The sequence below is a fragment of the Hemicordylus capensis genome, chromosome 15 (genome assembly GCF_027244095.1).
Source record: "Hemicordylus capensis ecotype Gifberg chromosome 15, rHemCap1.1.pri, whole genome shotgun sequence".
NCBI classification, from domain to species: domain Eukaryota; kingdom Metazoa; phylum Chordata; class Lepidosauria; order Squamata; family Cordylidae; genus Hemicordylus; species Hemicordylus capensis.
The window spans coordinates 15172195-15197883 of record NC_069671.1 but is presented as its reverse complement, the minus strand read 5'-3'; the positions used below and the strand labels follow the sequence as shown (position 1 = coordinate 15197883).

The 25689-nt window shown below is 48.8% G+C and overlaps 1 protein-coding gene across 2 annotated transcripts in view; it reads right to left on the bottom strand.

Moving 5' to 3' along the window:
* WSCD2 (WSC domain containing 2) overlaps positions 1 to 25689 on the bottom strand; it is a 56224-nt gene that overhangs the window by 25834 nt on the left and 4701 nt on the right. For both annotated transcript variants that reach the window (XM_053280396.1, XM_053280395.1), the window contains exons 2-3: positions 10739 to 11883; positions 900 to 1014 (exon numbers count right to left, since the gene is read on the bottom strand). In XM_053280396.1, the coding sequence (XP_053136371.1) occupies positions 900 to 1014; positions 10739 to 11120 (497 nt within the window). In that variant the 5' untranslated portion in view covers positions 11121 to 11883. The remainder of the gene's footprint in view (positions 1 to 899; positions 1015 to 10738; positions 11884 to 25689) is intronic.

The following is a 25689-nucleotide window of genomic DNA, read 5'->3' as shown; positions in this document are numbered from 1 at the left end:
TTGCCTTCTTCCAGGCAATACTGTATTTACCTGAATCCTAAGTCTGGATTTTTACCATGTTCTTTGCTGTTTTTATTCATTCATTAATTCGATTTCTATACCACCCTTCCAAAAATGGCTCAGGGCGGTTTACACAGAGAAATAATAAACAAATAAGATGGATCCCTGTCCCCAAAGGGCTCACAAACTAAAATGAAACATAAGATAGACACCGGCAACTGTCACTGGAGGGACGCTGTGCTGGGGGTGGAGAGGGCCAGTTACTCTCCCCCTGCTCAAGAAAGAGAATCACCACATTAAAAGGTGCCTCTTTGCCCAGTTAGCAGGGGTGGTGGGAATTGGTGGTGGTGGGCCTCTTACGGCCAGAGCCCTCTTTCTTTTGAGTTAATACAGATATAATCTGTATTTAACTTCTATTTTTTTATGGGTGTCATCTTAAATTTGACGGTGTCTTATATTCGGGATAATAGGGTCTCATTCCCAACCAGTCACCTTGGCTTTGGCGAGATTATTTCCCAGGGTAACTGGATCAAAGCTCTCCTTTGACAAGGTTCCCACAGTGGGCCACCTTCTCTGCTGGTACAAATGACTGGTGTGACAGGGCCAGGCAGGGTCCCTCGGCACAGCAGCAAACCTGCCTCCCCAGACTGACAAAGCCACAATATATGGCTCCAGCTTCCCGGTTCAGAATGTCATTTCCATTGCAAATGAGCCCTTGTCTTTCCCAGAGCGAGGGGGGGGCGGGAAATGGGATCTTTCAAAACTGTTGGGCTTTCAAGGCGTGAGGGAGGGAGAAAAACAACCACAGGGAGAGTCAAAGCGCCCGAGCTGACAGGAGAGAAATACACTGGATGTTGGGGAATTAATGAAGTCCCCCCGTGTTCATTTCGCCACCCTACCGTTCAGCACAGTTGTCCTGGCAACGGAACAATGTCATCTTTTTGTAGTCGAAGAAGGACACACCACGGAGGGCTCTCTGGTGGGTGTTGTCTACGTAACAGCCAATGTATTTCGCTGAGGGAGAGAGCGGGGAGGAAACCACATTAAAATGGACCATTTTCAAATATCAAGCAATCCCTTGAACAGGGAGACAGACACATCTTTCTCTCGCATCAGGACCACGCCTGGGGACCAAGGCGGTCACTGGAGGAGGCCATCATGGATCATGGGCTTACTCTATTAGGAAGGGGCTTGAAAATAAAACTGCTAATATTTTTATTGTTTTTTATTCTTATTTTATTGTTAAATTTATATACCGCCTTTCATTAAAACAACCCCAAAGCGGGATTATAATGCCCTTATACAAAATGATGTTGCGGACACACCTGGAGTACTGCGTACAATTCTGGTCAACCACACCTTAAAAAGGACATTGTAGAACTGGAAAAAGGTGCAGAAGAGGGCAACCGAGATGATCAGGGGCCTGGAGCACCTTCCTTATGAGGCAAGGCTACAATACCTGGGGCTTTTTGGTGTAGAAAAAAAGACGACTGCAGGGAGACATGATAGAGGTCAATAAAATCATGCATGGTGTGGAGAAAAACACCATCCCAGGCAGGAAGGCTCCAGTCCCCTCGGGAACAGAGTGGCCCATTTCACAGGCTCAGTACAGCTCCGTCCTGAGAGTCGGGCCCTTGCGGACTCCTGTCGGAGCCCGAGGCCTCAGAGTTTAACCCTCCACCGTGACCTGAGCCACTTCATCCATTGCGCTCAGCACCGCACGGCCAAGCCAGGCAATTGCCCAGAGGTACAAGATTGTCTCCTCCGCATGAACGGCCTCGGTTACCCAGAGTCACGGGAACGCAGCCTTAAATGGATTATGAGGGAAGACACAGTCCTTAGCACAACCAGCCCAGGGCCTGGGGATAGCTCGTGCTGTTACCCAGATTTTCGGAGCTTCCTTAAAAAGAGGACCCTTGTAAGGCCTCCAGGGAAGAGATGCTCCATTGTTATGTACAAACGGCCCACCAGCAGAAATCTGTCAGGCTGTGCCCCGTCTCTTTCTCACAGGAGGATGTGACATGCTATCTTTTTCGGTTAACGGCATATCTGTAATAATGCAACACCCTTTAAAAATAAAATAGAAAAATAACTTCCTAGCATCAGAAAGACCCTCTTCCCCTATCCATATTTTCATGGGTGTGAGCACCCAATACCATTCTACTCGAGTACAGAAAAATCAGGGCATTCAATCTCCTAGACTCAGGGATGGGGCCTTCTCCGTTGCTGCCCCGAGGCTTTGGAATGCACTCCCTAGTGAAATAAGAGCCTCCCCATCTCTGACAATTTTTTAAAAGTCTTTAAAGACGCATCTCTTCACCCAGGCTTTTAACTGATACTGTTTTGATTGTTTTTAATGTTGTTTTAGAATATTGTTTAAAAATTTTAAATTGGTTTAAATTTCTTGGTCAGACCATTGGTCTATCTAGCTCAGTATTGTCTACCCAGACTGGCAGTGGCTTCTCCAAGGGTGCAGGCAGGAGTCTCTCTCAGCCCTATCTTGGAAAAGCCACCAGGGAGGGAACTTGGAACCTAGATGCTCTTGCCAGAGCAGTTCCACCCCTGAGGGGAATATCTGACAGTGCTCACCCTTTAGTCTCCCATTCATATGCAACCAGGGTGGACCCTGCTAAGGGGACAAGGGGACAAGTCAAGCTAAGGGGACAAGTCATGCTTGCTACCACAAAACCAGCTCTTCTCCCATGGATGACATCATCATAAACGACGCCATCGAGGTGTTCCAATGTGTCCTTACAATTGTACCAAAATGTGGTCCAAATTGGGTAGGTTCACAACTGTACTAAATTTGGTCCAGATCGGTTCTCACTTGAGCCACATATGTTCATGTGTCCGCCATTTTTAACTGGGGTGGATGACATCATCACAAAGTAGGTTGTGGAGGTGACCCTATGGGTCACTAGGACTGTACTAAATTTAGTCCAAATTGGTTCCCACTTGTGCCTCAAAAGTTCACGTGTCTGCCATCTTGAATCAGGGTGGATGACATCATCACAAAGTAGGCTGTTAATGTGACCCTATGGGTCACTACAACTGTACCAAATTTGGTCCAAATTGGTCCAGGCATTGCAAAGTTGATAGGGACATATATACACACACACCCAGACACACACACACAGAGCTGGGTGATCTCACACGCTTACTTTCCTTAAGGAAAGTGGGATAAGAAATGGTCACCAAATATGGCTGGTCACCACAGTGGGCAGAGTCAATGCAAAATCTGACAAGGCGGACATGGAGGCTAGGGAAATATGGCAGGTGGAGCCAGCCAGGAAGGAAACGGACAGGTTTGGATCTGGAGATCCCTCCCTTTTTAGACCCTAGAACTCTGTTCCAATGGTTGGATCATACTGCCTGGTTGGCAGGCATGCCAAGAAGTGTTCCTCTCTAGCTGTTGGAGGACCAACTCTATAGACTGTTGGAGGACCAACTCTATAGACTCTGCTTATCACTCTCCCCGACTGTTGGGGATTGAGGAGCACAGGGCCGCTACGAGCATTTCTGCAGGCTAGCAGCAGCCGCCTCAAGCCGAACCCCTCCATCTCACTCTTTTCAGCCTTCCCCCCCAACTCAATAAAGAACACAACGGGGGTCTGCTGGGAAGAAACTTCAGCAACGCACGTCGCACCGGCTGTTTGTTCAGTGAACTGTGGCTTCTGCCATTTCTTACGCCTATTAAGCGGGGGAGAAAATGCTTCTCTCCGCGTGTCGGGTGGGTAGTCAGCAGCTCGGTAATCTATTAAAGCCGTGCCTATTAATATGGTCTGACAAGGGACCTGCAGCTTTTCTGATTAGGACAGAAATTGCCCAAGGCAGGTAGCTGTGAAAATATCACCCACTGAGCAGACCAGATCTGAGGCCGTCTCTCTCCGATTTTTGCTTTCCTGTGCTCAGACCCTGCATCTGAGCCGAAAATCTCCCAAGCTCTGCAGGCCCTGATTTCTGTCCTAGAGATCTGTGTATGGTGCAAAATCTGCAGATTAAGCTCTCTCTCTCTCTCTCTCTCTCTCTCTCTCTCTCTCTGGATGCAGTTGGCACACAAACCGAGCCGGACGGGAGCTGGGAAAGTGTCGCGGCCATATTGGGGAACACGATCAGACATCACTGTGAGGAAAGGCCATAGAGGAAAGCGTCAGAATAGAGAGAACCCTTCATATTGAGCTTCCAGGTTAAGATGTAATAGAAGTCAATGCCAGTTAACTGTGTGCATTGACAAGAGCCCTGGGATAGGCCCATAAATAAGGAGAGGGCTAAAGCCAAAGGGCGGGCGGGCTATTTCACATCAAGACATCATTCCTCTTCTCTGCAGCTCTTAGCCACTTGCAGTTTCCCTCTCTGCCCATTTTGCCATTTTCCTTCCCTTCTCCTCCCATGGATCTCCCCTGGCCTTGCTTTCCTCGCCCTTCTGCCTGATCTTGTGGGAGCGAGTCCCCTTTGCTAAGCAGGTTCTGCCCTGGTTTGCATCTGGATGGGAGACAACATGTGTGAGCACAGTAAGATCTGCCGCTTTGCAGGCCTGCTCAACTTATCCTCTCCCCCCCCCCGCCAGCTGTTTTTAGACTACAACTCCCATAATCCCCAGCCACAGTGGCCAATAGCACACGCCCGCCTGCTTGCATGCAGAAGGTTTCAAAGTTCCCACCCTGGCAGCATCTCCAAGATAGGGCTGAGAGAGACTCCTGCCGCTCACCTTGGAGAAGCCGCTGCCAGTCTGGGTAGACAATACTGAGCTAGATGGACCAAGGGTCTGACTCAGTATATGGCAGCTTCCGATGTTCCTATGCCTCTTTCGAGAATCTGAGCAGCTTAGCCAGTTCTGTCGCCTCCCTCTCTCATCCTCTCTCTCTCTTTTGATCGGTTAACAAGCTGAGTGGACCGTGGGTGTAATTGATCTCGGGTTTAGCAAAGCATTTGCTCCAAGTTGGTAAACGGATCCAATGCAGGCTAGAAGATGACACTGGGAGTGGGATTCACAACGGGCTGGAGGACTCCTCATCAGAGGAAGCTGATGGGCTTACAGGAGGATAGAATGAAAGTCGAGCGCTGGAAGAAACCTCTCAGTGGCAAGAGAGGGGTGGGCTCCCCTTTTCCCAGGAGGTCTTCATGTGGTGTCTGGATGTCTGCCTGTTGGGGATGTTCTAGCTTAGGACGGCCTGCTTCAAACGGGGGTTGGGGTTGGACTAGATGTCCTCCTAGAACCCTCCAACTCTATGAAGAGTACCCAGGGGTGGGAAACAGAGAGGGGGGGAGTAGGGCGGTTGTTGTACACTGCCCAGAGCCTCTAGATGGGGCGGTTTATAAATTCAATTAGTAATAATAATAATAATAATAATAATAATAATAATAATTATTATTATTATTATTATTATTATTATTATAAAAATGGTCAATAATGAGAAACTATTCAACACCAATGAAACAAAGCAGGCCTACAAGAAAGAACAAGTCAAGAACTGAGCAGGAAAATGGAAAAATAAGCCCCTGCATGGTCAATATTTGCACAATATAAGTGGAAAATCAGACATCACCAAGACCTGGCAATGGCTTAAGAATGGCAAATTGAAGAAAGAAACTGAGGGTTTAATACTGGCTGCACAAGAGCAGGCACTAAGAACAAATGCAATAAGAGCAAAAGTCAAAAAATCAACAACAAACAGCAAGTGCCGCCTTTGTAAAGAAGCAGATGAAACAGTGGACCACCTAATCAGCTGTTGTAAAAAGATCACACAGATGGCTACAAACAAAGGCATGACAAGGTAGCAGGGATGATACACTAGAACATCTGCAAAAAATACAAGCTACCTGTAGCCAAAAATTGGTGGGACCATAAAATTGAAAAAGTTGTCAAAAATGAAGATGCAAAAATATTATAGGACTTCCGGCTACAAACAGACAAACATCTGCCACACAATACACCAGCTATAACTGTAATCGAGAAGAAAGGAAAACAAGTCAAAATAACCAACATAGCAAGACCAGGTGGTAGCAGAATAGAAGAAAAAGAAACAGAAAAAAATCACAAAATACAAAAATCTACAAATGGAAATGGAAAGGCTGTGGCAGAAGAAGACCAAAATAATCCCAGTGGTAATTGGCACCCTAGGTGCAATTCCAAAACAACTTGAAGAGCACCACAGAAATCACCATCCGCCAATTACAAAAAGCAACTTTACTGGGAACAGCCTATATTCTGCGACAATATTTATAATAACAAGAAGAACAATATTGACAATAAAATCCAGCCATCCCAGGTCCTTGGGAAGGACTCGATGTCTGGATAAAACAAACCAGTCAATGACACCTGTCTGACTGTGTAAATAAATAATAATAATAGCCAGGATCCAGGGGTTAAAAACTGGGGAGCCTTGGTCCTCACCTACAGGTAGTCCAGTAATCCTGGTTGTCCTGGGCCCACATGGCCTCATTGGCCTCTCCCCCCTCCCGCCCCATCTCCCCTTAAAATGAGATGCACCTCTATGCCTGCACAACGGACGGGCACACACAATAGACCTTGCAGGCTGGCACGCACAGAGCTCTTTCTTGCTCCCCCCCCCCAGTCCTCCCTCCCTGTCCAGCAACCCCTCAATCACGGTGACAGGCCGGCTTCACCAGAGGCTGGGCATGAATACTGAAAACCTCCTTCCGCATACTGGCGGACCTTTGATTTGCAGCATCTGAGCAGTGCAGAAAACCCTCTGGGTGTTCCTCTTCCTTCGTTTAAAAAAACAAAAAGTAGCGAGAAAGTCAGCCTCCGGTCCCTGCAGTTTGCTAGAGGCAGCCCAGGTGTGGTGCGGGACTTTTCATCGCTCCCGTAGAATTCCCCTCGGGGGGAAAAAGCCCACCTTTCCCGGGAAGGGGTTTCTGGCACAACCCCTCGCTCCTCCGCCAAAGCCCAGGAGGGTCACAAAGTGGGTTTCATAGAATCGTGGAATTCTAAGGCTAGAAGGCACCTTGGATGCCTTTTAGGCCAGAGATCCCCAACCTTTAAAGACAAGGGTTCAACTCAGGGACTCCATAGAGATGGATTTTGCCCCGACCCAGAAGCAACCCAAGTTTGACTATGAAGGGATGAAGCCACGGCCTGCGTTCTCTCTAATTTTTTTCATCTGTGTGCGGAATGAGTTTTGTTCTGGGCGGCAGGATCCAGGCAGTGTGTGCCTTTGGAATGGGGCCTTCCCGATTCAACCTGAGCGGGATCTAAAATGTACTGAGCGGACATCAAAAAACGTGTGAACTCACACACATATGCACGCCTTAGAGGGAACGCGGGCCACGACTTGCGCCCAATACCTCTCTTCTACAAATGAGAAACTTTGCCCAATGGAGCGTGATAAATTGCACCAAGGACCAAAATGGTATGCATCTGTTCCACCACCATTTGCAAGAGCCGACGGAGGGAAACTAGCAGCGTGTCAGCGGCAGACACCGCCCGTTTTCGTCACACGGTGTGATCGTGTCCTCGGGCCAAACCCTGTCACCGTCATTAGGAATGAGAAGCCGCCCTTTCGGAGGTTAATTGCTGCGGACACGTTGCATATGGCCAGGAACGCGCCTGCCGCCTGCACAGTCCCTGACAGTTGATTCTCACTTACCATCTGGTAGAGCTTCTCTGAATGTCAATTCCAATTACGCTAATGAGCACGGCCGAGAGTTCTTCCGCAGTGAGGTCCCCTCGGTTCTGGGAGCACCACGGCACAGCGGAACGCTCACGAGGAGGACTTGTAGTGCCGTTTTGGTTTCGAGGAGGGGGCGGCATCCAAAAATGCGGCACCTCTGGTCTCGCCTATCGGCTGCGGACCTGGGAAGCGGGTACCAGAGCTAAGCGGCAAGGCCCTTCCCTACCAACACCAACACCTCAACACCCCCTTCACAGGCGGCAAAGGCGGCTGTGGTATCCAGGACACGGAAACCACAGAGGAGTCATTAGGCCTCTCTCTCTTCCAGTAATGAACGAGGCAGCACCGTGGTGAGAGCGTCTCCTCTCCAAAAATAAGTGTCCTGTCAGGTAGAGTAAATGAGGCCTTCAGAGATGCTAAGCGCTCCACAGACAGGCCCATAAGTCACTAGTCAAAAGATGCCATCAGCCCAGCAACTGGGAAGATTGCTGCAGCTGCTTCTGGGGCCTTAGATAAACCTTGCGCTGGGCCAGCCCAGGTCCATTTCTCAACCTTAAACAGAAGAACATAAGAACAGCCCTGCTGGATCAGGCCCAAGGAGGCCCATCTAGTCCAGCATCCTGTTCCGCACAGTGGCCCACCAGATGTCTCTGGGAAGCCCACAAGCAGGAGGTGAGGGCATGCCCTCTCTCCTGCTGTGACTCCCCTGCAACTGGTACTCAGAGGCATCCTGCCTCTGAGGCTGGAGGTGGCCTATAGCCCTCCTAGTAGCCGTTGATAGACCTCTCCTCTGTGAAGTTATCCACTCCCTTCTTAAAGCCACCCAGGTTGTTGGCTGTCACCACATCTTGTGGCAGAGAATTCCACAAGTTGATGATGCGTTGTGGAACAGCATAATCGACTTGGAACAGACAGTCCATGGAACAGACTTGTGGAGAACCAAAACCCCTGGCCACCTATTATGGGCTGCCAACGTCCTGTCAGGACTTTACTCAATAGGAGCAGGCCTATACCCGAATTCGATCTCCCCCAGAGAAGCAGTTCTACCACTGCAGGTCAGGTGGCAGAGAAAGGGAGGAAAAGGTCAGCCACTTCATCTCAGCCCACCCACCCACCCCAAAAAATTAGGAGGCCAAGAATTCCAGCACAGAATTTTCAATTTTGCCATCCTTCATGATAAACCCCTGTCCATAAGAACAGCCCTGCTGGATCAGGCCCAAGGCCCATCTAGTCCAGCATTCAGTTTCACACCGTGGCCCACCAAATGCCTCCAGAAAGCCCACAGGCAAGAGGCAAGGGCATGCCCTCTCTCCTGCTGTTGCTCCCCAGCAACTGGTATTTGGAGTCATCTTGCCTCTGAGGCTGGAGGTGGCCCACAGCCACCAGACTAATAGCCATTGATAGCCTCTCCTCCTTGAATTTATCTAAGCCCCTTTAAAAGCCATCTAAGCTAGTGGACATCACCACATCCTGAGGCGGAGAATTCCATAGATTAATCATGTGCTATTTGAAACAGTACTTCCTTTTGTCGGTCCTAAATTTCCTGGCCTTCCGTTTCATGGGGTGACCCCTGGTTCTAGTGTTGTGAGAGATTCTCTCTGCTCCATGCATAATTTTATACACTTCGATCATGTCTCCCCTTAGTTGCCTCTTTTCCATGCTAAAATACCCTAGATGCTGTAGCCTTGCCTCATAAGGAAGGTGCTCCAGGCCCCTGATCATCTGAGTTGCCCTCTTCTGCACCTTTCCCAGTTCTACAATGTCCTTCTTAAGATACGGCGACCAGAACTTTACACAGTACTCCAGGTGTGGCCGCACCATAGGTTTGTATAAAGGTATTATAATATTAGCATTTTTATTTTCAGTCCCCTTCCTAATGATCCCTAGCGTGGAATTTGCATTTTTCACAACCACCACACCCTGAGCCGACACTTTCAACGAGCTGTCCACCACCATTCCAAAATCTCTCTCCTGGTCAGTCACCGACAGCTCAGATCCCATCAGTGTATATGTGAAGTTGGTATTTTTGCCCCAATATGCATCACTTTATCCTTGCTGACATTGAACCTCATTTGCCATTTTGTCACCCACGCACCCAGTTTGGAGAGATCCATTTGGAGCTCCTCACAATCTGTTGTGGATTTCACTATCCTAAATAGTTGAAGGTCATCTGCAAATTTGGCCACTTGGATGCTTACCCCAACTTCTAGATCATTTATGAGCCAGTTAAAGAGCACTGGTTCCAGTACAGATCCCTGGAGGACCCCACTTCTTACTTCCCTCCATTTAGAGAGCTGTCCATTTATTCCTACCCTCTGTTTCCTGTCCTTCAACCAGTTACCAATCCACTAATGAATCTGTCCCCTTATTTCATGACTGCTAAGTTTACTCAAAAGCCGTTGGTGGGGAACTTTGTCAAAAGCTTTCTTGTAGTCCAAGTATACTTTGTCAACCGGATCACCTTTACCCACATGCCTGTTGACACTCTCAAAGAACTCCAAAAGTTTAGTGAGACAAGACTTGCCCTTGCAGAAGCCATGCTGGTTCTCCTTCAGCATAGTTCTCCTTCAGCAAGGAGAACCATGCTGGTTTTCCTGTTCTTCTACATGTTTAACAGTTAACAGTTTACAACAGTTAACAGTTTACAAGATATTACATAGGAACATAGAAAGCTGCTATATACCGAGTCAGACCATTGGTCCATCTAGCTCAGTACACAGACTGCCAGCGGCTTCTTCAAGGTTCCAGGCAGGAATCTCTCTCAGCCCTGTCTTGGAGAAGCCAGGGAGGGAATGTGGAACCTTCTGTTCTTCCCAGAGTGGCTCCATTCCTTAAGGGGAATATCTTCCAGTGCTTACACATCAAGTCTCCCATTCATATGCAACCAGGGCAGACCCTGCTTAGCAAAGGGGAGAATTCATGCTTGCTACCACAAGACCAGCACAACTGGGGAATATTCGGCACAGAAGAATGCAACATGGTGGTGTTTTGAGAGGCTGAGCAAGAACAAGATGTTGGTTTTTAGGAGTCTGCCGAACATTCCCATTTCATTCCCAATTACAGAACCCATTTGCCTCCCTTTTACCCCTCAAAGGGAATCTTACCTCTTTCTTCCTCTTTCTCTCGGATATTTCTCCCCTTGAGCGCCCGGCTCCACGTCCCACCGTAGTCTCCGACTTTGCTCCTCCCCAGAGAATCCTTGGAAGGATTTTTAAACCAAGAGCCGTACCTCCGGACCGTCGTCAAAGATTCCGGCGTCTCCTTGAATTCCCTGCTAAGTGGCACTGTCCCCAAATACTGCATTTCTGCTCCGTCTCTGGCGCCATCATTGGCATTGGGTGCATTCTCAGAGACTCTTGTCTCACTGGTGAAACCAGTATGAAGGAACACCAAACTCCCAGCCGTCAGATAAAGGGCAATCAATGTGAAGAACCGGATGGGTTTCCGCCGAAAGTACCGTTGGAACTTCACCAAGAGCTTGGCCATAGCAGTTTCATTACGTTCCTTAACTGGGCCCCAATCCACAACACGCACGGACACAAAGGACACCAGCTTTGGGTTTGGAAATGAATTTCCAATCTGGTAACAAAACAATAATGATGAGGAGGAGGAGGAGGAGGAGGATGATGATGAGGAGGAGGAGGAGGAGGAGGAAGAAGAAGAAGAAGACGTTGTAGTGGGTTTCAGGGTTGTAAGTCAACGGCACTCTATTGTTGATGGCTCCAGAGCTGTACTTCAATAGATCAAGTGCTGATCTTTGGCACCACAAGAAATGGGCGCCGTCTTTGACTTGTACAGAAAGACCTCACGAAGCCACAAACAGTCACCCCAGCCCGGTCTTGGCAAAGGAAAGTGTCCGATCTTATTTTAGATACTGGCCTTGTGCTGAGAAAAGGTGGCGCTTCCTCAAACCATCATTCTTGGTTGGCGCCATTTTCTTTGTCTCCCGTTAACATTCCCCAAGGGGGTGCCCAGGAGAAGCCATTGATGGAGGGATCATATTCGGGAAAGTGGCGCCCTCCAAAGGCAGCGGGAAAGCCGATCGGCTGACGCAGCTTCCCTCACCGGCTTTTAGCTGGAGGCGGCAGGTCCTTTCAAAGGCATGCCTTGAATGGAAGACGCGAGATCTCCCTTTTCAGCCGAAGAACGGAGCCGTATCCAGGGACTCTGCAGGTATCAAGTGATGACTGGGAACGATGCTCAACAGACCTCCATTCATTGCAGCGTCGGGAGGAGAAAAAAGCTCTACCTGGAAGTCAAAGGGGAAAGAAAGCATTGAGAGAGGTTTATACCCAAGGCCAACCAGCAAAGGGCTGGCTGGCTGTTTCCCATCCGTCGGTAAACTTCAGCCTTCCTTACCTCTGTAGAAAGCTTTCTCCAAACGTGATCGCAGGTTTTCCTGCCCTCCCAGAGCCAAACGAAAGGCACCTGGTAACAGTCACGTGCCTGCCCCATTCACACACACAACAGCACTCGGAGCGTAGCCTGATGGCTACCCAAAGGGGTGAGGGGAGCTAAATCCTCCTCCGCCTTCCCTTCCCCAAGGTCCGTCACCTGAACTCCTTTTGCCTCCCACTCCCTGACACTGGAAGCAAAGCAACCTGGGAGCAAAACGTGCGGAGCAATAGGAAGAGAAGGGTTCCGCTCTTCTCACATTCAGGCCCTTTTTGGTGTTAAAATAGACCCACACAAAAGCACACCCATCCTGCTCTACATGTGGATGATGGCAGATGCAAACCAATATGGCTGCCACCATCTTGTCAAGTTGGGCTCTCAGAATCCTCCCTCAGGCTTTCTCTTCTTCTCCCCTTCATTCCTCTGGGCCAGTCCCTCTTTCCTCCGTTCTTCTCTTGCTCTTTGGTGTCCTTGGCCTTCCCAGAAACCTTTCCTAGGTTTCTTCATTTCCACCTCACACCTCAGGGCATTCTGGCTTCCCCCTACCCCTCGCTGCTGCTCAGAAGAGAAGAAGAGCAGCTCAGCCAATGAAGAGCAGAAGAGCAGTCAGCCAATGGCAGCCAGAGGCCCTTCTGTGACACCAAAACAACTCAGCCAATCACAGCCAGAGGCCTCAACCTCTGAGAATATGTGAATGAAGCTGCCTTCTCCTGAGTCAGACCCTTGGCCCATTTAGTCTGGTACTGCCTCCTCTGATTGGCAGTGGATTTCCAAGGTCTCCAGCTGCCAAATCAGAGATACCAGGGATGGAGCCTGTGACCTTCTGCATGTAAAGCAAGTGAGCCTCTCTTGGAACTCCTCCATCGCAAGTAGTGTCCAGCGCAACTCACTGCAGACTTTTGCTTTAAGCAACATTTGGTGGCAACTCTGCCCAGGGGAAAACCGTAGTCTGCCTCTGGCTGCTTATTGAAAAGTCCCATTCAGACATCATCATCATCATTATTTACTTTTTATATCCCGCTCTTCTTCCAAGGAGCCCAGAGCGGTGTACTATATACTTAGGTTTCTCCTCACAACAACCCTGTGAAGTAGGTTAGGCTGAGAGAGAAGTGACTGGCCCAGAGGCACCCAGCAAGTATCATGGCTGGATGGGGATTTGAACTTGGGTCTCCCCAGTCCTAGTCCAGCACTCTAACCACTACACCACGCTGGTTCTTACGTTGTACGAGTGTACAGATGTCTGAACACTTGTACATGTTTTTCTGTGAATACTTGTATCTGCGTTCATGTTAAAAGTGGAACTGGGTAAAGTAAAGTAAAGTTGTGCCATCAAGTTGGTGTTGACTCCTGGCGCCCACAGAGCCCTGTGGTTTTCTTTGGTAGAATACAGGAGGGGTTTACCATTGCCTCCTCCCGCGCAGTGTGAGATGATGCCTTTCAGCATCTTCCTGTATCGCTGCTGCCCAATATAGGTGTTTCCCATAGTCTGCAAAACACACCAGTGAGGATTCGAACTGGCAACCTCTTACTCCCTAGGCAAGTTCCTTCCTGCTGTGCCATTAGGTAGCTACTGGCCCATCAAATGCATGGTACAGATAGGTACTACTGTACCCGTGTTTAACAAAGCGTGTGTACAAAGTTCTTTATTCGCGACCCAAGGTCAGCATAACATAACATAAACAAAACATCTCATAACATAGAAAGATACAATTGGAAAAAGGAAATGTGTAAATATATAGATAAATATCCACAAATAAATAATCAGTAAAATTTTAAAATTAATCAAAGAAAAGCCGGCTGCCGTAACAATACTGCAATAGAACAGAATTTGGCCACCTTAAAGGTGACATCTAAAGTCCTATCCGCAAGAAGATAGGAAACATAAACATCTCCTGAGAACAAAGCGTGTGAATGCCTGTACCTGTGTACAGTGCTACACCTGTGTACACTTGTACGAGTGTTAAACATAACATGTGAATGGGCCTAAAATGTCTTCCGAATCTGACGAAAAGCACTCTACCAAAAAAAAAAAAAAAAGCACTTATATGTCACAGAGAGAGTTTCCAGCCTAGCCTTCTCTCTACCATTCATGCTTTTTCCGTGGGGCATGGTTTTTGTACATTCGAGCAAGAAATGCCCCTTGCTACTGCAGTGAATGGTGCCTCCTCAGAGGCTGAATATTTTATTCCACTCTGATATTCACAGAAAGGGCTGGGCGGGCGGGCAGATGCTTCATTACCCATGAAAACCCTAGCACCCTACAAGGAAAAGACATGGGCGTGTGGTTATATCCTGTAGGCCTTTTTGTTCAAAGCCCACATGGTACAGGCCCGCAAGGCATATCAGGGCCATTCAACTTTGGCCCTCCTGCAGATGTTGGCCTACAACTCCCATCATCCCTGCCTATTGGCCACTGTGACTGGGGATGATGGGAGTTGTAGTCCAAAAATAGCTGGGGCCGGGACGAAGTTGAGAAGGCCTGGTAGAGCCCCAGCTTAGGAACTCTGGTTCGTTCTAGTGCAGAAAAGCAAGGAGAGACTCCTTTTGTGCTTCCTTAAATGAATTCAGCGATTCAGCGTGCCACAAACGGTTTCCAGCTTGTCTGCCGCCTCTCTCTCAGTCACTCGGTTGTGAACTTTGGGGGATTTCCCCTGCCCTCTGTTTCCAAAGGAAATGCAGATGACCACACCTCTGCCAAGCTCCTGAAAGGGCTGCTTCTGTTCTCCAGATCAAGGCGGCTGGCAGACACACAGGGCCCCTCTCTTTCATGGTCGGATCGTCTGAGAAGAGCGGCCGTTTTTCTTCAAGAGGCCTTTAATTCCACAGGGTGGCTGGTGCCTCTGCTGGATGACTCCATTTCAACGGGCATGTACCCGGTATAAAGTTGAAGGCAAAAAAAAACAAAACCCAAAATAAATAAAATAATAATAACCCAACGATGCCAACAGGGAGTTGGGGAAAGGGACCTGGCCAGCATGAAAGGATTCATGCCGGAGTAGAACGTATTTTGAGCAAAAGCATCTGAAGTCTTGGTGGAGAAATCTGAGCATCGATGAGTCAACGCATGCAGTGGCTATACTTCGAGGATCGGCTTTCCTCAGCCCTGGTAGCTTTTCCTCCTTGCCTGGGAGAGTCTGAAATAGACGCTAAAGCCCTGACAATGAATCCCAGCCGGTGGTCCATGCACCACTGGTGGTCTACGAGGGCAGTGCAGGTGGCCCCGGGGAGGGAAGAAAAAAGGGAATGTGATCATAATCAACGTCAGCTTCCTAATGGAGCAAAGAGGCACCTTTTTAAAGTGGTCATTCTCTTATGTTTAGCAGGGGGAGAGCAATTGGCCCTATTCATCCCCAGCACAGCATCCTTCCAGTGGCTGTTGCTGGTTTCTATCTTAGGTTTCTTTTTTAGACTGTGTGCCCTTTGGGGACATAGAGATGTTTTAATTCAATTTAATTTAGTTATTCATATCTATGTAAACCGCTTTAGGGACTCCTGTTGAAAATCGGTGTATAATATTTGTCATATTAGTATTCTCATTAGGTACAGTAAGTGTTCTCTTTTTCCCCCACTGGTGCTAGGCCTGCTGCCGGAAAATGTACTGTGGTGAGTGCAATGGGTTTGTGAGTGGTCTTGTGGTAGCCAGCATGACTTGTCCCTTAAGCTAAGCAGAGTCCACCCTGGTTGCATTTGAATGGGAGACTACATGGGAGATGATGTGTCAGCCCCATTCCTTAGGAGATGGGGCCGCTGTGGGAAGAACATCTTCATCTCCAGATAGGGCTGAGAGAGATTCCTGCCTGCAGCCTTGGAGATGCCGCTGCCAGTCTGGGTAGACAATACTGAGCTAGATGGACCAAGGGTCTGACTCATATGGCAGCTTCCTATATTGTTGTACGCCGCCCAGAGCCTCTGTATGGGGTAGTTTATAAATGTAATCAACAAACAAACAAACAAACAAACAAATTCCTATATTCCAATTGCATGAAAAATTCACCAGGAGCATGGGTTTACTGCGAATCTAAATTTGCTCAATAAAACTGATGCAAAAAATGGATTAAAAAAACAACAACAACAAAAAACCCAGACATAAATCGGGTTAGGTTCCAACGCCCAAGGAAAAATCCAAATCGTGTGTGAAATGTTCCCCGATAGCTCACAGGGACTTCGGGATAAATCTGGCCGAGATGTGAACACCCCCCCTCCATTCCGGGGGAGACGTGAGCTAAAAGTCCCGTCTGGAAATTCTCCAGGTGCTCTGGTGCAGGTTTCCAAGCCTCCAGAACTGGTACAGAATCAGCACCCATCTCCAGGATGGTGGTTTTTGAAAGCAGTTCTGAAGAACTGAAAGACTGGATATTGCAAAACCTATAGGCGGGGTGGATATCTCCAGAAATAGCTTGCCATCACCTCTTGCCCATGGGCTCCCCAGAGGCATCTGGTGGGCCACTGTGTGAAACAGGATGCTGGACTAGACAGGCCTTGGGCCTGATCCAGCAGGGCTGTTCTTATGTTCTTATGTAGATTTGGCCACCATCTACCTGTAATTCCTTGCACCTGCTGCATTTCCGCCAGAGACAAAGATGGCAATGTTCCCCTCCAAATCCCTTTCTGTCTAGACCGAGGAGGATATTTCTGGAAAGCAAGTTGGAAACCTATGAGCGACCCCCCCTACAGCCCCCCATGAACGTTGGAGGGGCCCTGCTGTTGGTTGCAATAAACTTCACACTTCAGAGAGCAAGACGTGTTTGAATAATTACACGAGGAAGCAGAATTAAAACATTTATTTATACTCCACGGCCGTCTGCGCGGGCGATATTTTTTACTTAATCATCTCAAGACAGATGGTGGGACATTAGGGCCTATTAAACTAATGGCATTTAGTGTTCTCCATTTATTTTCTTCTCTCTTATTTTGGGGTAATTTTTCTGTGTATGCCGTGGGGGAGGGGGGGCAGGGAGAAATGAATCGAGGTGAGCAAAGGCTGCCTGTGGGTTTAGCCTGTAACCCCTGTGGAGCTCTGTCATGGAATGACCTTTCTGAGGTGTTCAAAGAACGTTGAACATCCATTAGGAACATAGGAAGCTGCCACATACTGAGTCAGACCATTGGTCTATCTAGCTCAGTATTGCCGACACAGACTGGCAGCGGCTTCTCCAAGGTTGCAGGCAGGAATCTCTCTCAGCCCTTGCTCTTCTCAGGTGCCCTGAGTGGTGTACATGGTTATGTTTATCCTCACAACAACCCTGTGAGGTTGGTGAGGCCAAGAGATGTCTGACCGGCTCAGGGTCACCCAGTGAGTTTCTTGGCTGAGTGGGGATTTGAACTTGGGTCTCCCTGGTCCTAGTCCAACACGCTAACCACTGCACCGCTCTGGCTGTTCATGGTTGGGTAGATCATTAGCAGGTTGGGTAGATCAAAACCGTGTTTGTAAGGTTTAGATCTATGTTTTGAATTATTATTATAGCAAGGGTTAATTCTATAGCTGGTGATTCACGGGGAGGTGTGAGCGGGAAGTCTATATTTGTTTAATGTGTTGTGAATGTTAAGATATTGTTAAAATTAATAAAAATTTAATTTTTTTAAAAAGGAGGCTGGTTATTGGGCCACGCCCCCTTTGTGTGTGACATCACACGCCAGGAGGGCATTGGCGGCCCTTTTCTGTTGGCGGCCCGAGTTCTTTGAACCCTACTGTGTAATGGTGGCTCCGCCCCTGAGCCAGACGTTTTGCATGCTGGCACAGTGGTGCCTGCACGGTCTCCCACTCACTTGCTGTTCTCTGCCACTACAAACATTTCTAGACTGCTTTTCGACAGAAGCTTTCGCGGCGGTTTCCCAAGAAAAATAAATAAGAAGATGCCCCCTGACCCCAAAGGGCTCACAATCTAAAAAGAAACACAAGGTAGCACCAATATCAGCCACTTGATGCTGTGCTGGGGTTGGATAGGGCCAGTTGCTCACCCCATGATAAACAGCAGAGATCCGCCACTTTAAAAGGTGCCTTTTTACACAGTTAGCAGGGACAACTGCTAACTGTGTGAAGTTTGTTAGCTAACTGCTAACTTCTCACCACTTCTCACGCGATGGCGACACCATCGCATGAAGGGAGCAAGCTGCATTTGCCAGGCCCACCGATCTGTGCTCCTGTACCATGTGGCTTTGCCGTGCAACTTGCCACTGCAGCAGAACCTCTCCCTGCGCTCATGAGAGCAAAGTATTCCCAGCAAACAAAATGTTCCAGCTGCCCCCAGAACTTTGGGCACCACAACAAAGGCACAAAAATGTCTCTTGGTCCCCAAAATAGTCGCATGTCCTCTATAAAAAAAATCCCTAGTTGGCAAGCCTACAGGCTGGCTACGAGCTGAGGTTTTGTAAACCCCCCAAAGAGTGACAGCTTTATTCTTAGAGTGCACATGGTGGTTGAAGGGAAGCCTACAGCACTGAATTCTCGCCGGGTGGGACAGAAAGAAGCATTATGCTGGCCTTGTGTGTAGGTGGTTCTCAAGACAGCAAAGTTCCCGTCCTCTCCAGAGATTTCTGAAAGCCTCTTTTTCCAGATCACATGTGCCGCGGAATGTGGAAGTCTGCTTGGGTGTTTGGGAGTCAGAGAACAAGAAAGCGCATTGAACTCAGACCTACCACAAGGCAGCCTCAGTCCAAACAAGAACGCGTCCCTCCCTTCCCCCGTGGCCCGCCATCGGGGCCTGAGAAACAGCCAGATCAGAGACGCTGCTCCGAACGTTAGACACAGCTAAAATGTCAAGAAAAATCTGCTTATTTTCCTTGGCTGGACTCAGGAATCTCGACGACTACACCCTGGCACTGGATAGTCCAGTTTGGCAGGGTTTGCCGTGACGGTCCCCAGCAGTTCTGAATTCCTAAAAAGACGGGTGCGGGACCTCCAGGGGGCCTGGTTCCCACCTTCTCCACCTTAGAAGTTGGGTCCTCTTGTTCCAGATGTTATGGGGCTGGTTGGGGGTTGCTGGTAAGCAGTGGTGTGGCTAGAACAGAGGGGGGCTGTGTTCTCCCCCCCCCACACACACACCCCGTGGCCCCCAGTCACACAGCAATGTGCACCCTGGTGGCAGGGAATATTTTCTCCAAGCCTTAGCCACAGTGTGCCCTGTTGGTAAGGACAACACATTTTGTATCTGCTCAAACGCATTATCGTCACCATCTTGATCACCCATGAAGATGAACCCTCTGAGGCCGAACTAGGTCCTACCCCACATATAACAGATGCTAGGGATGGGTCCCAATGAACCCCAGTGTGAATTTAAGTACTGGGATTTGGGCACTGAATCTCTGACTTGAGAGAGAAAGAAAGAAAGAAAGAAAGAAAGAAAGAAAGAAAGATCCCCACCTGTAACAGAGTGGCACAGCAGGGAAATACTTGACTAACAAGCAGAAGGTTGCCGGTTCGAATCCCCGCTGGTCCTATATCGGGCAGCAGCGATAGAGGAAGATGCTGAAAGGCATCATTTCATACTGAGCGGGAGAAGGCAATGATAAACCCCTCCTGTATTCTACCAAAGACAACCACAGGTCTCTCTGTGGGCGCTAGGAGTCAAAATCGACTTGATGGCACACTTTACCTTTAACTTTGGAGAAGCTGCTGCCAATCTGTGAAGACAATACTGAGCAAGCTGGACCAATGGTCTGACTCAGTATATGGCAGTTTCCTTGATACTTAAGTCTGCATTGGAGAGAGATAGTCAACTGAAGCCTAGACAATTTCCTTATTATGCATGTGACATCCTGTTCTCAGGAACCAGGCAAAGAGTGATTTCCTTTGCATTCGGTGGATGATCTCGAAGTTTTAAATGTAACTGACATTCGGAGTTCAGCTGCAGGAGATTAAGAACGCTCGAGAAAGCCCCCCACTCTGACCGTCTCCAAACGCTCGCCTGAATCAGCAGGCGCTGTCTGGACTGGAAAGAAGCTGGAATCCATTTCAGCACAGATTTAAAAACAAAGGCAATGCAGTCTTCAAGAACCTTCCTAAGGAATGCCAGGAAAAAATGCCAGGAAGCAAACTGGAACCAAATAGATGGGACTCATCTTGCCGACATCTGCCCAAGGGAAGAACTCCGCCACTCTTCTGCAAACAAATGAGGGCTTAAGGAACATAGGAAGCTGCCTTCTACTGAGTCAGAGCCTCGGTGCATCTAGCTCAGTATTGTTTACACAGACTGGCAGCGGCTTCTCCAAGGTTGCAGGCAGGAGTCTCTCTCAGCCCTACTAGTCCATTCCAAATGTCCCACCTGTAAGTTTCATCGGAAGACCTCCAGGTCCGAGTGTTCCAAAAGCTGATCTCTGTCCACTTCCTCTGCGCCATGCACAAGGTTTAAATGTTAATGGCACTGGTATCTGGTTCTAGCCTCTTTATTTGTATCTTTTACATTCTTTTCTAGTTAGGTAGTTGTATTGTGTCCATTCTTAACAGGACAAGGCGGGCTATAAACCACCGAAATACTTAGAGGACATCCACACAGTCAAAAACTGTGTTCTAGCCGGGTTTGGGAGCTGTGGGTGTGCTCTCAATTTTTGGTTGTGTGGAAGCAAGATAGTTTTCCTCCTGCCTTGCTTCCACAAACCGAAAATCGGGAGTACACACACACAGCTCCCAAACCTGGGTAGATGACAGATTTTTTGATTGTGTGAATGACCTCATAAATTAATATCAGGCAAGTAAAGGAGCATACCTACAAAGATTAGAATCGTTCGGACAATGGTTTTCCCTGTGACATTCTATGGATGCGAAAGCTCGACTTTGAAGAAGCAAGATGGAAAAAATATTGATGCTTTTGAACTTGGGTGCTGGAGAAGACTTTTGAGGAGACCATGGACAGCCAGGAAAACAAACCAATGGATCATAGAACAAATCCATCCAGAATTTTCACTTGAGGCACAAATGACCAGGCTCAACTATCATACTTTGGACACATAATGCAAAGACCCAGCTCGCTTGAGGAGTCCGTAATGCTGGGGAAAGTTGAAAGAAAGAGAAGAAGAGGACAACCAGCAGCAAGGTGGATCGTGGACTCGGTCATAACAGCAATGAAGGCACCACTGAGAGAGCTGAAAGGCCAATCTGAAGACAGATCATCCTGGAGAGAATCTATCGATGTGGCTGCCGAGAGTCGACACCAACTTGACGGCATGTCATCAGTCGTCAGTCAAAGGAGCAACTCTGCCTTTGCTGGCTTCATTAACTCCCAGGTTAGCCACTTGGGGGCCGAAAAAGTACATCTCGGGTTACCCGGATGGGTGCCAGCGCTGGCATGTAATAACATCCCCTGGGTGCGCGTAAGAATACGGCTTTCTTCCCCTTGCAAGGCGATATTCCACTGGAACAAAACAGGCAAGCAGCTGGGAGCTTTGCAAACCGAGGCTGTGCAATCATGAGTGACCCAGCTGTGCACTGAGTTACAGACTCCAGTTTTTGGTCTGCCCAGGGTGGTCAGCTCTGACTGGGAGGTCTCTCCAGGGTCTCTGGCACTTAGAGGTCTTTCTCCATTGTCCACTCCCTGATGCTGGTACTGGAGAAGGCAGAGATTGGACCTGGGATCGACTGCATGCAGAGTTGAGCTATGGCCTCTCCCAGAATCTGGTCTCTGGCGCGCATGTGTGTGAATACACACGCATGAACGCTAAGGCGCCGTGCAAATCGCAGCCTTCAGCCACAGAGGTTGCATTTCAACAGGCAGCAGCTTAGTAGAGGATGGTTGTGCATCCCCCCCACCCCACCCACCCCCGCCCTGCTCCTGGTGAAAGAACAGTCATGGCTCCTTTTCGCTTTTCAAACAAGCACTGCCCTGGCCGTGGAAAAGGAGATCATGACAGCTGGCAGAAAGGAAGCTTTGTTGATGTGCAACCTTGTGAATGCTCAGGGAGTCACCCTCAGTGTGAGAATTGGGCTCCCAGAAGTACCAGACGTGGCCTATCTGCGAAATGCTGGAGTCTGGCAAAAAGCCAGGAGTCTCTATTCATGCGGAAAGGTGCAGAGGCCCGAGGGGGTGGGGGAGCGGGCAGCCATCCTAGCATATAACCACTGGGCTGGTGGTGAGCACAAAGCCCTTCTGAAATCAAAACCTGGCCAGCCACAGGAGGCACAGGACACTGTGAGGCAGGGGGTCTCAAACGGGTCCCCAGGTGTCATTAGACTTCAAGAATGGGGTGCCACATTTGAGAACCCCAGGAGTGGTCAGACTACAAATCCCATAACCCCCCTGCTAGAGGCCAGTATGCCTGAGGATGATGGGGGTTCTCGTCCAACAAGAATGGGGTCCCACGTTTAAGAATCCCCAGTGTGGTTGGACTACAGCTCCTATCACCCCCTGCTAGAGGCCAGTCTGTCTGGGGATGATGGGAGTTGTAGTCCAACAAGATTGGAGACTGGCCTTTTCAGGGTCAGCTGGATCATCAGACTCAGGTGAGCCCAGAATACTACTACTTCTACTGTAAATATTTAGATGCCACTTTTCAACAAAAGCTCTCCAATAAACAAACAATAATTCTAGTCCAGACTGCGCGGGAGGAGGCAATGGTCAACCCCTCCTGTATTCTACCATGGACAACCACAGGGCTCTGTGGGCGCCAGGAGTCGACACCGACTCGACGGCACAACTTTCCCTTTCCCTTCCTGCCTATCAGCTGCGGCTTGTCCTAATGAGCCGGGGGTGGGGGCGAAGGAGGCGCAGCTGCCTCCACTTCCTGGCCGCTCAGATTGCTCCTCTCTCTTTCTCCCGCCCCACCCGAGAGCCGCAGTGCCTGCAGGCCAGCCATTCATCAGGTAGAGCTGAGTGGTGGACAAATGGCCAGCCTGCAGGCAGCGTGACTCTCGGGCAGGACAGGAGGGGGATGAGGAGTAATCTTTGGCACACACGCCCCGGCTTGTTAGAACGAGCCTTTACGTCTGCATATTCGTTTCCTAGGAGCTAACAAACAATTCTTAAAAGTGTACTTAATACAAAGTGATGATTGAACAGCCCTTCTGGATCAGGCCCAAGGAGGCCCATCCAGTCCAGCATCCTGTTCCCCACAGTGGCCCACCAGATGCCCTCTAGGGAGTCCACAGGCAAGAGCTAAGGGCCTGCCCTCTCTCCTGCGGTTGCTCCCCTGCAACTGGTATCCAGAGGCATCTTGCCTCTGAGGCTGGAGGTAGCCCTCATGTCTAGTAGCCATCAATAGGCCTGTCCTCCGTGAATTTATCTAAGCCCTCTCAAAGCCCTTCAGGCGGCTGGCTGTCACCACGTCTTCCAGAGAAACAGACCCTGGTTATATTACCTTTTCTCCAGAGGTGTAGCAAGGTTGGCGTGGGCCCAGAGACAAGATTTTAAAATGGGTCGTCCCCCCCACTGAAGCTCAGCTCATGAAGTCAAGAAATCTTAAATGAGGCTGAATAGTGGTAACAAAAAGCATTATATATCTCCCCTATGTGCCACCATAGAACATCATCCTAAATTATTTTTTAAAAGGTTTTGTAAATTGTGGACAATGCAAGTCATTGAATGGTCCTAACGAAAGACATGCTGTTCTGGTAGCTCCAGGTCTTAACACTCGCATCAGTTTCGGAGGATGAATACAACTGAAGGAAGCCTGGGTGGGTGCGTGGCTGGGGGAGTCAGTCATGTGACTTGCCTCGGGGGGGCAAGGCAGTGGGCCCCCGGACAATGGTCTCCCCTTGCCCTATTATAGTTACGCCCCTGCTTTTCTCCTTTTACTGTTTCATTGGGAGGGTCTGCTTTTTTGCATCGACTAACTAAATAACTAAATAACTAATAAATAAACAAATAACTGCTGTTTTATTTAGTGGCTTAAGAACTTCATAGAGTCAAAAGGTAGGGTTCTTTTGTATTCGGACGTTTAAATTAAGCCCTGTGCGTGAGGCTGCTGTATTTATATTTGGACAATGCCCCAACGGCTTGCCAATCTAAGAAGCTCAAACTGTGACTCCTTCCTTTAGTCCTCTCTTATCTGGGTTCTCTGGAAGGTCTTGGATTTCATTCCAGAGGGACTTGAAAAGACTCTCGAAAAAACAAGGCCAGTCCATTGTTTTATCAAGAAGGGAAATCGGAATCTCAGGGCCAAGGATGTGTTTTCTTCCCATGCTGATCTTCCACTAGCGAGGGAGGGAGATGCCAGGATGGGAAAGAAAGCAGAACTGCGGAAACAAACGGAGATTAATCCACAGTTGTGGGTGCGGACATAATGCGAGATGCTGACTAGGGCAAACCAACAGCTTCAAACCTTGGGTTGAAATATTGATTTGACTGCCCCCCAATAAACCACTCTTTGGCTGGCATACGCTCAGACATACTAACTAGCCAGAGTTAAATGAACTAAACCTACCGGCAGAGCGTAAGTACACAGATGTGACTAGACCAAAGGTGCATTCACATGATCAAAATGACCAAAGGTGCATTCACAAGACTCTAGAGGAGGAGAAACCTGTTGCTACCCTGACTCGGGAGCAAAGCAGTGATTTTCGATCATGTGTTAAATAAAAGCAAGGTCAGAGGCGGGAAACTTGATTGTCATTCATGCCCCATCCTCTTTAAGAACATAAGAACAGCCCTGTTGGGTCAGGCCCAAGAAGGCCTTATCTAGTCCATACTTTTTCACACAGTGACCCACCAGATGCCTCTGGGGAGCCCACAGGCAAGAGGTATGTGCATGCCCTCTCTCCTGCTGCAACTGGTTTTCAGAGGCATCCTGCCTCTGAGGCTAGAGGTATCCTATAGCCCTCAGACTAGTAGCCAATGATAGACCTCTCCTCCATGAATTTATCCAGACCCCTCTTAAAACCACCCAGCCTGTTGACTGTCACCACATCTTGTGGCAGAGAATTCCACAAGCTGATTATGCGTTGTGTGGGAAAGTACTTCCTTTTGTTGGTCCTAAATTCCCTGGCAATCCGTTTCATGGATTCCATGACCCTGTTTCATGGATTTCATGGCCCCTGGTTCCAGTGTTATGCGAGGAGAAAAATGTCTCTCTGTCAACGTTCTCCACACCATGCATGATTTTATAGACCTCTGTCACGTCTCCCCATAGTCGCCTCTTTTCCAGGCAAAAAAGCCCCAGGTGTTGTAGCCTTGCCTCATAAGGAAGGTGCTCCAGGCCCCTGATCGTCTTGGTTGCCCTCTTCTGCACCTTCTCCAGGTCTACAATGTCCTTCTTAAGGTATGGTGACCAGAACTGAGTAGGACCGCCACGGCCTGCCCAGGACCCACCCCCTGAACAAGGCAGGCGCGGGACATGATCCTACCCAGCTGGGGCTTGAATGATAATCGAGCTCTCCGCCTCCTTCCTCGTTTTGATCTCACACACTATTGAGAATTGGGAGCATGCTCGGCTCCCAAGTTAGGACAGGAGACAGTGGTGCCCCTGATGGCATATCCAGGTGGGGAAAGAATCGTTAAAAACCCAGCAGCACTGCTGCCAGTCAGTGTAGACAATGCTGAGCTGGATGGTCCAATGGCCTGACACAGAAGGCAGCTTCCTATCTTCATATAGAGCACCATATTTTGGTACAACCCTGCCCACCCAGACTAAATCTTGTCTTCTAACATCAGTAGCTCCTTTCTGCTCATGAACATAGGAACATAGGAAGCTGCTCTATACTGAGTCAGACCATTGGTCTATCTAGCTCAGAATT